Genomic DNA, 13821 nt, shown 5'->3' with positions numbered 1-13821 from the left:
GCTTAGAACAGTGCTTGGCACACAGTAAGTGCTTAACAAGTACCATAATTGTTTATTATTATTATTACTCTTCATTAAATTGTATTTATACATTATTAGAATGCTGTGGAAGAATCGGGATACATTCTTTCAACTTGATGCACGTCAGTACATAGTGTTCAAAGAACATAGTGTTCAAAGAAACAGCGATGTTCAGATGCATAGTTTCAATCAAAGCTTGAACACTATAATGGAAGTATAAAACAATAATATAATGGAACATGAAGGTCTTCAAGCAGCCACGCTACTTCTCAGCATGATGTTAACAGCCCCAAAGACATTAGGCTGACAGTTGCGTTATCACTGGCAGTTGCAGTATTAGACCCATTTTTTTGCTGCTCTGCTCTGGTGTCTTAAATGATCCCCCTCCCTCCCATTCATTCTGTGAGAAACTGCACCTGTCTGAAGAGTAGTTCTTGTTCGGCTTGTCTCTGCCCTTGCTCCACCTCCTGGGGCAGTTCCGTGTCCTCCTCGTCACTCTCAATAGGCTCTTGCTTCACTTGCACTATGTTGGCTAACGCCTGGGCCTCCTTCTGGTTGGGAATCCGGTCAGAGTACGGCTCCTCCAAAAGTGCCTGGTGTTCCCGGAGCTCCTCCTCAGTCTCCTCGGGGTGACTTTCATGCTGGCGGGATGGTTCATTTGCTTTGGGTATCATCTGAAAACATCCCGGAGGTTAACCGATAAACAAGGTGCAGCAAGCCACAACGGATAACAAAGGTTTCCGAAAGAATGACGGCTTAATAATGGATTAAAAAATACAGACATTGGAATTTCTTAAATGGAACTGTGGCAGGAATTTCCATTTCCACATTAAATCAATTTACACTCTTATGGTAACTGAAAATTTAGCAACGTTCTCTCTGGGTTTCACCTGAAGCCAGAATTCATAACTGAGATGGGACTAACCCACCCTTGCTTACAACTTTAATTTCCTCACATTTTAGAGTGAGTCGATGGCTTGCAAAAGCAGTCAGGCAAATGAACACGAACACACGGTTCAAACGACCTTACTCAGAACAGGTCTTTTCATAAAAATTTAAAATGATAGTAGAACTGATTTCTTCCATCCACAAAAGTTCATAACCTCCTGAGTATTCAGAAAATGAGGAAGAAGAGATTAATAATTTCCTGTGGGCTGTTCTGATCTCTTCACAAAGCTAGGAAAACACTGTGCTTCAAATTTAATTGTAACCTGGAATTCCATGTTAAGAAATCAAATCTTAGATTTGTCATTACCTTTCAGTGTGATGTCAACAAGCCACATGACTTCCTTAAATGTGTTTCTTCATGCAGAAGACTCATTAGTCCTGACCTCTCTCCTCCTCTGCAATCTTGTATTTCTACCTGCTACCCGATCATTTCTACCTGAATGTCTCGCCACACTCCAGCTCAGAATTTCCAAAACTGAACTCCCCATCTTCTCTCCACCCATTCCAAATCCTCTCCTCCACCTAACTTTCCCTTCACCATTGACAACACCACTATCCTCCCTGCCTCTCCCACCTTGCCAATATCCTTTGACTCTCCTGGTTTTCAGCCTCTTCTGCGGTCTGTGTCCAAATCTTGTCTATCTTTCCTGCACAACATTTCCAGGATTTGCTCCTTCCTCTCCATCCAAACTGTTACAGTGCAGGTCCAGGCACTTATCAGATCCTGACTTGACTAAGGTCTCAGCTTACTTGCTGACCTCCCTGCCTCCAGTTTGTCCCCATTCCTGCTCTGTGCCCAGATCAATTTCCTAGAATGTCTGTCTGCACAGATCTCCCCATTCATCAAATACCACAAGTGGCTGCCCATTTGTATCTGTATGAAACGGAAATTTCTGACCATTCACTTCAAAGCATTCACCCAATTCTTTCATTCCTATTTTCCATCCTCTAGGTCTACTGCAATCCAGTTTGCATTCTTCATTCTTCTCCAGTTGACTCACTGTACCTCATTCTCATCTCTCCTGGCTCACACCCTTCCCCCTTGTCCGAACTCCCTTCCCTGTTGTAGCTAACAACAGTCTGGCGCTCTTCTCATCTTCACAGCCCTTCTGAAGTCACATCTCTTTCCTGGAGGCCCGCTCTGCTTAGTTTCTAGTCAACCCACCTTGTAGTCCCACAACTGCCACTTCATCACTTCTGTGCCACCTAACACTTTCTCAACCTCCCAAAGTTCTTAAGTACATACCCCACTAAAGAACTGATGCATACATATATTTCCTTTTTCCTTCTTCCTCCTATCCATATGCAGTTTGTTAGTGTCTCTGTCTCTGCTGCTAGATTGTAAGTTCTTTGAGGGCAGGCCCAGTAGGTACTCAATACATTAATTTTGATTAACAGGGATAAAATATTAATATGGGCTACAATTACCTGTCAAATGACAAATGATGTTGGGAGTCTACAGTGCCTGTAACCCAGGTACATTCACCAAAACATGGGAACCAGAGGGCAAGGTTCCTGGTAAAGATGCCAAGTTGTGTCAGCATACTCCTGAGACCAGTGAAGCAGTACTGGATCCCTGCCCCTCTCAAACACCTTTGGATAAGGCCTGCGATGTAGGTTTTGGAATCCAGAATTGATCCTACAAGTGGAGGCAGGAAGGCCAGCAGTTGGGGTAAGCTTTACTACCACTATTTAGGGGTGTGTGTCAGTACTCCCGAGAGTACTCCCTTACTACGGCACCAGGTCAGAAGCCCGCACCTCAGAGGCAATCTCCACATATCATCTCTGCTAAGGCCCATGCCACACGGCTGGGCTCCTGCCACTGCCTCTGACGCCAATCAGAGGGAAGAGACAGTAGGGTGACAAGGCCACTCCAATGGGTTCAGAAAGGTAATGCAAATGGAAACAGCATTTGCGCTGTGGTTTTAGCTTCCACCGGGAGGATGTTCCAGGACTCACTCCTTTCCTTGGGGCCCCAGTGAAATGACATCTTTGGTTGCTGAAGCCTGATTTAGGCTGAGAGAAAACAAGCTCTTGGAATGGGGAAAATAAGCAAGTGTTCTGTATGCTTCCCAAAGAAACAATTCTCTTCTGAATCATTCTTGAGTTTAAAAATTATTTTACTTTCAAGAACAGGGCATCTGCACAGATAAATTGTTTTTCCCTGTGGGATGAAAAACTTCCAATTCAGTTAAAGTAGCATGAACATTACCTGACTCACACAGGAAAGAAGCCAGTGAAGATTCCTTAAGGTGCATACGCTATCAAGGACAACCATTTCATTAATCATAGACACCGTTTTTGGATTTTATAAAACCAAATAATGGTGAAGGAAGAGATAGGTTAGAAGAAATGTCTGGAGGATGAAAAGTAAAGAAGAAAAAGAAGAGGATGCGAAAAAAGGAGGCAGGAGAACAGAGAAAGGTTCAAATGCTAAAAGAGAGAGAGACATAAGAAGGGAAAGATTTTTAAAAAAACCCAACATTCCCCAAATGTCCTCACTGAGTTCAATGTCAGAAAAATGTGAGATTTTGTGCCACAAATACCAGAAATGAGTATTAAAATCAGTATTAAAATATCCAAAAGTCTTGTTAAAGATTGGCAAGGACATTACAAAGCAAGAAAGGAGACGTTGCATTTCCCAGGAAGCAGGCCAAATTCCCAGAGTTTTCTTGTGGGACTAGGGACGAGTGGGTGAAGAAACAAAATTCCTTTCTCTCTTCTCCTGGTGGTCTAAATCTTAGTTTGCAATCTTTAATCTTCATTTGCATTTACGTTCTTGCATTATTTTCAATTGTATTTACAATTGTATAAGCAGAAATGTGTAATCAGAATATTTTAGTTCATTAAAGGCTTCAGGCAGAATTCCCAATAAGATTCTGGTCAGATTCTACCTCTCGTTCATTCCTGTAGAAAACCTGCTCTTGTGGGTAGCGCCTATCTAATATTTCATCTCTTACTTCCATTTGGGCCACTTCAGGGGAGTGCTGGAAGGACTATATGTCACAGCTGCTCAAAGAGCATTGCTATTTAGTCCTATTCAGCTCTGCCCAGACTGAAAATATCCTAGACCAAGGATTGAAAGTGTTTACAAAGGCACTAGGATTCCTATTCTCTTTCATACTCTGTGAATCTGTCTCTCTGCCTTGCTCTCCATCATATGCACCCCCAAAGCCACACCAAAACACACATTCTGACTGTGTTTATTAACACTGGCTAGATTTATTTCACTCTATGGCGAAAGATTTATTTTTCTAGGAGATTTGGAACTAGATAGTCAATTTTATATGGTATGTATTTAAGGAAACCAAAATCCATGGTAGTAGACAGTCTGAGACACAATGGCCATAGGAAATTTAAAATGAACATTACTTAGGAGGCAGAAGATACAAAATGTGACCAACACATGCCTCCCAGGCTTTTAATGTCCCCTTCACCAACTTTTAAAGTTTCACAGTCGAGAAGAGAGATTCAAAACTGGTCCCTGGGTTTCTTTCAAATGCTTCCCTCGATACCTTATGTCTACTAATAAAAAATACACTGTATTTATGTAAGTCAAGCTATTAAAATTATTTTAGTATCTTCCGGATATGTGACACCAAAGAGAAGGCTTTAGTATATTTGAAAATACAAATGTTGCACCAGAGAATGGGATAACAGGGAATGCCACCTGGAAACAGATAAGAAGAAGAACAGACAATATTGAGAAGGAAGCAGATAGAACAGAGTTACAATGCTGGTAAATCAGCTTTAGACGTTCTATCTGCTTTGCTAGAACTGTGATTTTTATTTCACATTATCTTCGTCGGATTGGCTTGAATGGCATTTTTTCCTTGCTGGTGCTTTGCGTTTTTGACACGATCTATCCAGAGATATGACTGCATTCTTATAAACCTTTACAATGAATAAATTTGGAAAAATGTACACTGTGAAGCATAAGCATATCAACACTAATAATTCTGACTGCTGACAAGAACATACAAACAAGAGAAAGTCACCAGATTCAGGAGTTTCAAAATACCCTTCCAAAGAGGATCTTTGGTTTACCTGTTACAGAATAGTTCTGAAAACTAAACTTGTTTTCCATACAATTTATGCTCTGATCCTTATAAATGATAATACCCTTTCCTAACCAGGTCTCAAGGGTAAAAATGGTCCTGAAGGTACTAGATGGCCCGGAACTCCTGCAGCAATTGGGGTTCGAAAGGCCCTTACTGGGAGTCCCCTTGGGATAAGGAAATTGGTTACTGACACTCATCTCACTCTCTGTGTGTGGCTCAGTGAATCTTTGCTCTATGCCTATTTCAAAACAGGTGGAAGGGAGATCAAGTGAGGGATGTGTACCATGAATTCAGCCTCTATATATTTTATAGATATTTTATTTTATATTTCCCCTGCATTGCCCATAAGAGAAATAGCAGGGAACTACCCAGCTTTACTGGGGTTTGCTCTTCTAACTTCTCCCTCCTTCTGTAGATATTCAACATGAATTAACTGTGGGGCGGGGAAAGTGCCCCAAAAATAACAGTATTACAATTTTCAATCACAATGAAGAGTTCATTTTCAAATGTATACCGTTCTGCCCCTTTCTATCACTCCCAACCCCCTCTGCATTAAGGCTGCAATTTTACTTATTAAATCAGAAAGAGATTATTTCTAGGACGTATAAGTCAAAATTGTGCTAGTTTCAGCCTTAGGGGTACTCTTTGTGCTATTGTCATCACTTAATTAGGTTTTCATGAGGTATGGGTGAGTTAAGTCATTTGCCCAAGGTCACAGAAGGTAAGTGGTAGAAACAGGATAAATCAATCAACTAATGGTATTTATTGAGTGTCTGCTGTGTGCTGAGCACTTAACTAAGTGCTTGGGAGAGTACAACACAGTTGGTAATCACCTTGCCCACCCACAATGAGCTTACAGTGTAAAAGGGGATGCAGGCATGGATACAAATAAATAGATATTTACATATGTACTTTGGGGTTGAGGGTGGGGTGAATACCAAATGCCCAAAGGCCACAGCCCCAAGGGCACAGACAATGCAGAAGGGAGAGGGGCCAAGGAAAAAAGGGTTTAATGGGGAAGGGCATCTTGGAGGAGATGTGACCTTAATACGGCTTTTAAAGTGGGGAGAGTGGTGGTCTGGCATACATGGAGTGGGAGGGAGTTCCAGGCCAGACGGACAGCAGTGAGACAGACAAGGTAAGGGCAGAGTGAGCAAGCTTGTGCATGAGGAGTTGTGTGAGCAGAGTTATATTACGTGACCAATGAGGTAAGGTAGGAGGATGCAAGCTGATTGAGTGCTTTAAAGCTAATGATAAGGAGTCTCTGTTTGATGCAGAAATGGATGTGCAACCACTGGAGTTTCTTGAGTGGGGACACATGGATTGAACCTTTTTTTGAAAAATAATCTGGGCAGTAGAGTGGAGTATGGATTGGAGTAGGGAGAGACAGGAGGCAGAGAGATCAACAAGGGGGCAGATGCAATAGTCAGGGTGGGACAGGATAAGTGCATGGATCAAATAAACAGCCGTTTGGATGGAGAGGAAAAGCTGGATTTTAGCCTGTTGCAAAGGTAGAACCGATAGGATTTGGTGAGAGACTGAATATGTGGGTTGAATGAGAGGGATGAGTTGAGGACAACGCCAAGGTTATGGACTTGTGAGACAGGAAGGATGGTGGTATTTTTTACAGTAATGGGAAAGACATGGAAGAACAGGGTTTGGATAGGAAGATAAATTTTATTTTGGATATCCTTAGTTTGAGGTGGGCAGAGAATGTGTCTGTTTATTGTTGTGCTCTATCAAGTGCTTAGTACAGTACTCTGCACAGAGTAAGCACTCAATAAATATGATCGAATGAATGAATGAGGTATTGGTGGAACAACCTGAAGGGAGGAGGAAATGCAAGGATGCAGAAAAGGAGAAACATCAGGGCTGGAGATGTAGATTTGGGAATCATCCGCCTTGAGATGGTAGTTGATTTAATGGAAGCAAATGAATTTGCCAAGGGAGTGGGTGTATTTGGAGAATAGAAGGAGACCCAGAACTGAGCCTTGAGGGACCCCCACTGTCAGAGAGTGGGAAGCAGAGGAAGAACCTGTGAAAGAGACTGAAAATGAAAAGTAAGAGAGAAAGGAGAACTAAGGGAGGACAGTGTCAGTGAAGATAAAGTTGGATATACTTTCAGGAGAAGGGGGCAGCTGAGAGGTCTAGAAGGATTAGGATTAGGGATTTTAACTCAAGTCCTCTGACAACCAGGCCATGCTGCTTCTCAATAACCCTTTGACTGACATTCTGGCTAGATGAATGAAGCCTAGCTTTTAGGCTTTTCCAAAAATGCTATGAAGAAACACAACACGCTGGAAATGGGTATCATGCTGCGGAATTCTGACATCACTCCTACCAAGCAAGTACAAGGTTTGGACTACCACTACAAAATAACAGCTTTGAGGAAAGCAAGTTGAAAGCAAGTGGAAAGCTAGTTGTGCTGCCAACGGTTCCTCGGTATTTCTCTTTCTGGTCTTCCCTCCCTCACCCAATTGCTCTTTCCCCTTAGCTTTCTCCAGAGACCCTTTTCTTACTATCCCAAAGCCTGTTGAGGGAGTAAAGTGCTTAGTACAAGCACTTAATACAGTGCTTTGCACACTGTAGGCGCTCAATAAACATGATTGAATGGACTGAATGAATGAAGCAGGCTCAATCATTTCTCCCAACAGGGAGTGAAACTTTTCAGGGACCTCGTCTTGGCTGTGGAGGCCGACCAAGACCTATCTGAACAGGAACATGCACTTACAAGAGATCCATTTCATGTTGGAGGCTGTATCTTGATCCTTGGTTGGGACAGAGGCTGCATGGTTGACACAAGACTGACTTTGTGGAACTCAGTAATCAAGGCTGGAATCATCTCTTACCATTACCAAAGTCAAAGGCATCCCTTCACATTCTGTTCTCTCAATTTGTTTTTTTGCTCCTATCCAAGATATTTAAGATGTGTCTTAGAAAGTCTGACACACCTGGGTGGTTTAGAAAAGGGCTGGAATATACATATTTGTGGGGTTTTTTTAAGTTAATCAAGAATATCTGGTTTCAGCTCTGGGCTTTCCTGCATCCCATACAAGAAAATCTCAAAACACCCCTGTTTTCCAAGAAACCATTTTTTTTTTCTAGTCAGCTTTTGGACGTTGTCCTATGAGATGAAACTGCCAACACTCACAAGGTTAGTTTGATTTCAAGCATTTTACCTCATTACGTTAATTCATTAAATAAATGGAATTTATTCTAATTGAGCCAACTGAATTTGACCCTTATTCCCTGCATAAGTCTGTCACCACAATTTTGATTGCAAACCACTGAAATGGGCAACATCTTACTCCAACTCCCTGAGAAGAGCTGAATGAAAAAGAGTTTGATGAGGCAAAAGGATCTGCTCAGCCCTAAGGATGCAGAGCCATGCTTGGGATTTCTGCTCTGGTCCTGCCTACCTCCTGGTGGAGCAGACTCCAGAGACCAGATTTGTTCTGGGACTACTGTGAATTTGGACTTGCTTTCCTTACTTTAGAGCCAGAACTCCTGCTCTGCTCTAGAAGTGACTCTTTAAACTAGGGATGACCCAGGGCCAGATCAAATAACTCACTGAATTTACAATGCAGGGTGAGGTGAGAACAGGATGGGAAAGCCAGCAGGAGGGATGTGAAGAAAGAGAAGTTGGGTAGGGGTGGGGGCGGTACCAGATATGGGAGACAAGGTGTAGGCTAACAAACCTCTAATCCCACAGAATTCTCTTCCACTTGATCCCACATTCAGGAGTTAGAACAGGCTGCCTTCCCCTCAGACACACAAAGGCATTGGCAGTTGCGATCTTTCAAATCAAACCAATACACCACTGAACTGCAATTTACTTACTAACGAAAAGAACAGTACCTACTGACGTGCTCTAACAATTCTGATTTGGTACTTTGCTTCACGAGGCACATTTGGCGGGAGCTAAAGAAAATTACCACGGCAACGGCAGCTCCACACCACATCAATGCACTAGCCTGAATGAAGTCCAGGATTGGCATACACACAGCGCAGTGGCAAGTTTCCAGAAGTACAAGATTGACGTCAGTGGCTTGTGCAATCACCCCATCTTAGCGCTGGTCTATAAACAAAGTTCTTGTGTGTCCCTCTGTCCTCCACTTTTAAATTGTGCTTCTGGTTCTCACTGGAAGGGTTGTATTCAGCCACTACACAATTAGGCAAATGCCTCTCCTAGTTGTTGTGCTTTCCTCAGACAAATGGCACCACAAAAAATATCTGTTGTAAATGAAACCACAGAAATTTGCTTCCTTATTTTCATTCAAAGGCTGCACTTGATGGACATTTCTGCATCAGCGGTTTCTCCAAAAAGAAAAAGAAAAAACAAACGTACCATCCACTTTCAGAAGTACAGGTATTCTGGGAATGTATTCTTAAGTGAGAAGCCAACCACAGCACAAAAATCAACCCAAATTTGATAGAGAGATTATAGATAGTTGTGATCAGAAAGATTAAAAAGAAAAGGAAAATAAACATTTTGAGTTCAATTTTTAGATTACAGAACTGGGGTTTTTAAAACTTGCCACTCAGGGATTGTATCCGATGTTCAACTCCTGATGGGCATGTAGCAAAATTTTGGGATGGAACCTATCATCTTTCAAATCACTTTTTAAGTTTTTCTACTTCAGAAAGTGTAATGATTACTCTCACTGGTGTAGAATACACTTCACAGGATTCTCTTAAGGTTAAAAAAAAGACTGATATGGTATAAACAGGTTTCTACTTGAAACCGGCTCAGACAGGTTTCCTAGGGTGAAATACAGAGGGCCACAATTGTGATAAATCACATTTGCCCCACAAAGGTATCTGAGTCAAAAGGCTGAGCAGCTAAAATCTCTGTAGATCATTATCTCCGCTGAATTACCAGGGAAATGCATTTGTATAAACACTTCAATCATCTGTCTTTTTGCTACTGTAAATCAATCACATACATAAGAGGGAGATTATCTATTCTGTAAAACTGCACCTTTCATGTGCATGCCTCCCAGGGATAAATGTACAGGCACATTTCCTCTGCCAAGGCTTTCCCGAGATGCCGTACTACTAAAATTACTATAAGAACTTTTTAAGGTGAATAAGATGAGAAAATTTAAACGTTCATTAGAAAAATGATTGTACCAGCTTTCCTAAACCTTTGGGAGGAAGATATGATTGAAGAGCACATCCCTTTGTGTCATAAAGTTGCCTCCAATGGTAATTATCGAAGAGCAATTCAAGAACCCTACTAAGAACTCATGGAAAGCTCTTGAGGGCAGAGTCTAGACACAGTCCCCCGTCTGCAGCCGAGCCTAGCCTCTCATCCCAACCCTCACGGCCATTGGGTCCCAGCTCACTGCAGTTAAATTTCTTGGTTTGGGTATAAGGGTGGAAGTGCAAAAGGCATGCACTGTGCTGGATGCTACTTGGTGACTGCTTGCCTGGCCCTCATGTGTAGTCAGTCACTCAATTGTATTTACTGAGTGCTTACTGTGTGTACAGCACTGTACTAAGTGCTTGGAGTAGTACAATATAACAAGACAGCAGACACATTTCCTGCCCACAAGGAGCTTAGCTCAGGGCCATGACCCCCAAGGTCAAACTCAGGAGTTGCATCATCTTCCACAATGCCCCAGGGCCTCAAACCACATGGAGTCCTAAACCCCATGACACCTGGACTCCCTTCAGCACCTGCTCCAGCCCGGAAGGACTCATATGCTCACAGGAGGGTGAGGACTTAACTTGGAAAGCACTGGGAAGGCCATGGCCAAGGCAGCGGGTGTTACTTCTGCCTGTGACTGTTGAACTGAGCTGCGGAGAGTCAAACGCTCCTACGATCCTCCAGCCTCAGTGCGCCACTGGTCCTGCCATACTTAACATCGTCCTTGTCTTTGCTACGTTTGTTTTCATCTTTCCTCTGTATCTACACCCAAGCCCCTACTCCCCTTTCCTCTTAGGTTGTGAGGAAGATAGGAATGATCCCTTGAGGGCTACGGACCATGTCTCTGTCTCATCTGTGTACTTCTTTCCCAGCTCTTGGCTCACAGTAATAAACACTGGGCCAACTCCTGGATGGTTGAGGAAAAATTCCACGTCATTTAGGCCTATATATCTTGTCGACTAATCCCAGGTTCCCTCCCACACCAAGCACATCAGTTTCACAGTATCCAGAACCCCGGGCCGCTCCCTCACACCTCCACAAATGGAAATTCACAAGCCGCAGTCCCTCGGTCCACTCTATCTCAAGAAACTGACGTCTTGCTACCAAGGCAGGTGTCAGCCTGGAGATGCCATACTCACCGACCTTGTTTTCCTTGGGCCATTCCCTGTGCCAACCCTGAAACTCAACACTTTAGTCTCCCCAATGTCTCTGCATCTGGTTCTCTAACTGGGTATCTGGGTATCTGTCTTTATGGGTATACATGCATATGCCTGTCTCTATGATGTCACTTATTGGTGCCTCTGGAAAACTATTCAATATTTATTGCTGTGCCAACAACACACAAAGACTAAGATGAGAGAGATTAGTACATAATGGTTCCTGCACCCAATTCCAATGTTTGATTACAAAACCAGCACCTTAAATTATACCGGTACACTTCCCCCCCGGCACCTGAATCGTGAAGACTATATTGTTCCTTTATAGCAAATGCATATTTATTTGGCTTCCAAAATCTTCAGGAAAGCAGATCTAAACTTGAAGAGCATAGTGGAGTCTATTTGACACCCAACTTGTTTTCCCCTTGTAAATATTTTTTTTTTGACATATCCAACCCAGGAACACAGGGAACTATGTGGCTCAGTGGAAAGAGCCCGAGCTTGGGAGGCAGAGGTCATGGATTCTAATCCCGGCTCCGCCATTTGTCAGCTGTGTGGCTTTGGGCAACTCGCTTAACTTCTCTGTTCCTCAGTTGCCTCATCTGTAAAATGGGGATTAAGACCATGAGCCCCATGTGGGACAACCTGATAATCTGGTAACCCCCCAGCGCTTAGAACAGTGCTTGACACAAAGTAAGCGCTTAACAAGGAGCTTATTATTATTATTACAAACAAATCAAGCCCTGGTCAGTGCCTTCTGAGTTTTCGAGCTGTGTTGCATTGTATCCCGGAGCCAGCATAGTGGTTGCTGTGCAGGAGTTCCCTCACACGTACTCAGTTCTGGCAATCCCTTCAAACATGACAGGTAACGGTTGCACTGTGTGTTTTTTTTTGTTGTTTTTTTTTTCCATTTGCTATTTACTGAGCACCCATCTGCCATCAGATAAACTGATGTTGGCAGGAGGACACGTTAAAAACTGCAAGACCAAATCTTCTCCCCCGACCCTCCATTCATTCAATTAATAGTATTTATTGAGTGCTTACTGTGTGCAAAGCACTGTACTGAGCCCTTGGGAGAGTATAATACAACAATTAACGAACACATTCCCTGATGACAACGAGCCCACAGTCTATTGAGGGACAGAGACGTTAATAAAAATAAATAAATAAATAAATAAAAAATTACAGGTATATACATAAGTACCACGGGGCCGGGAGTGGGGATGAATAAAGGCAGCAAGTTAAGGTGAGGCAGAAGGAAGTGTGAGAAGAGGAGAGGAGGGCATCATCATCATCATCAATCGTATTTATTGAGCGCTTACTGTGTGCAGAGCACTGTACTAAGCGCTTGGGAAGTACAAGTTGGCAACATATAGAGACAGTCCCTACCCAACAGTGGGCTCACAGTCTAAAAGGGGGAGACAGAGAACAAAACCAAACATACCAACAAAACAAAACAAATAGAATAGATATGTACAAGTAAAATAGAGTAACAAATATGTACAAACATATATACTTGTGCATAGATACGCACAAGTAAAATAGAGTAATAAATATGTACAAACATATATACTCGTCCCCCTCCTCATCCCCCCGTCTTACCTCCTTCCCTTCCCCACAGCACCTGTATGTTTGTACATATTTATTACTGTATTCATAAATTATCTTACTTGTACACATCCATTCTACCTATTTCACTCTGCTAGTATGTTTGGTTTTGTACAAATATATATATATATATATATACAATATATATGCAATATACAATACAATAAATACAATATATATATAATATACACTATATATACATATATATATACATATATATCTATATATATAGATATATATAGATATATATATATACAGGAGAACAGGGAGGGAAAGGCCAAGTCAAGGCCGGGGGTCACCGGGGCCTGAGGGACAGGATGGGGGTCGCCACCACCACCATACTTCATCAGGGAAGGCTTCTTGGAGGAGATGTTGTTTTCCAACAACAAAAGATCCACCACCAACAACAAAACACAGGTTCACACACAATTTCCACTGACTGCTGGGCGAGCAAACCTACCTTGTTAATGTGCAGTTGCTGTTGCTGGAACTGCTGTTTGTGTTTCTCCAGGAACTGCTGATGCTGCTGTTGGATCACTAGCTGCTGCAGAGCCTGGGCATTCTGGGGCAGGGGAGCAGACTGGGTGCGCCCCAGTGGGCGATGCTGCCGCAGCTTGTGTATTGACGGGGACACTCGATCGGCGCCAACCAGAGTCTGTGCGTGGAGGGGCAACGCTCCCAGGCCTGAAAGATACCAGTCTGAAGATAATATGGAGGAAAAAACAGCAGAGAAGGAAAAAAAAAGGAAGAAAAAGAGGAAGGGAGAAAATGGCTGTTCAGTAACTGATGGTGACAATCGTTTCCGTCTTTTAAGTCGGCACCGTTTTCATTGGCGGCTGAAGGAGTTGTCCTTGGAAATAAGGAGTTGTCGGTA

General features: G+C 42.7%; 1 protein-coding gene across 6 annotated transcripts in view; it reads right to left on the bottom strand.

Annotated features, from left to right (window-relative positions):
- HDAC4 (histone deacetylase 4) overlaps positions 1–13821 on the bottom strand; it is a 510642-nt gene that overhangs the window by 83497 nt on the left and 413324 nt on the right. For 4 of the 6 annotated variants that reach the window (XM_038748724.1, XM_038748726.1, XM_038748729.1 and 1 more), the window contains 2 exons: positions 13408–13646; positions 438–695 (listed from right to left, as the gene is read on the bottom strand). In XM_038748724.1, coding sequence (XP_038604652.1) covers positions 438–695; positions 13408–13646 — 497 coding nt within the window. The remainder of the gene's footprint in view (positions 1–437; positions 696–13407; positions 13647–13821) is intronic. The other 2 variants (XM_038748725.1, XM_038748728.1) reach the window with 1 other exon arrangement.

The sequence above is a fragment of the Tachyglossus aculeatus genome, chromosome 7 (genome assembly GCF_015852505.1).
Source record: "Tachyglossus aculeatus isolate mTacAcu1 chromosome 7, mTacAcu1.pri, whole genome shotgun sequence".
NCBI classification, from domain to species: domain Eukaryota; kingdom Metazoa; phylum Chordata; class Mammalia; order Monotremata; family Tachyglossidae; genus Tachyglossus; species Tachyglossus aculeatus.
This window is presented reverse-complemented; position numbering and strand designations above follow the sequence as displayed.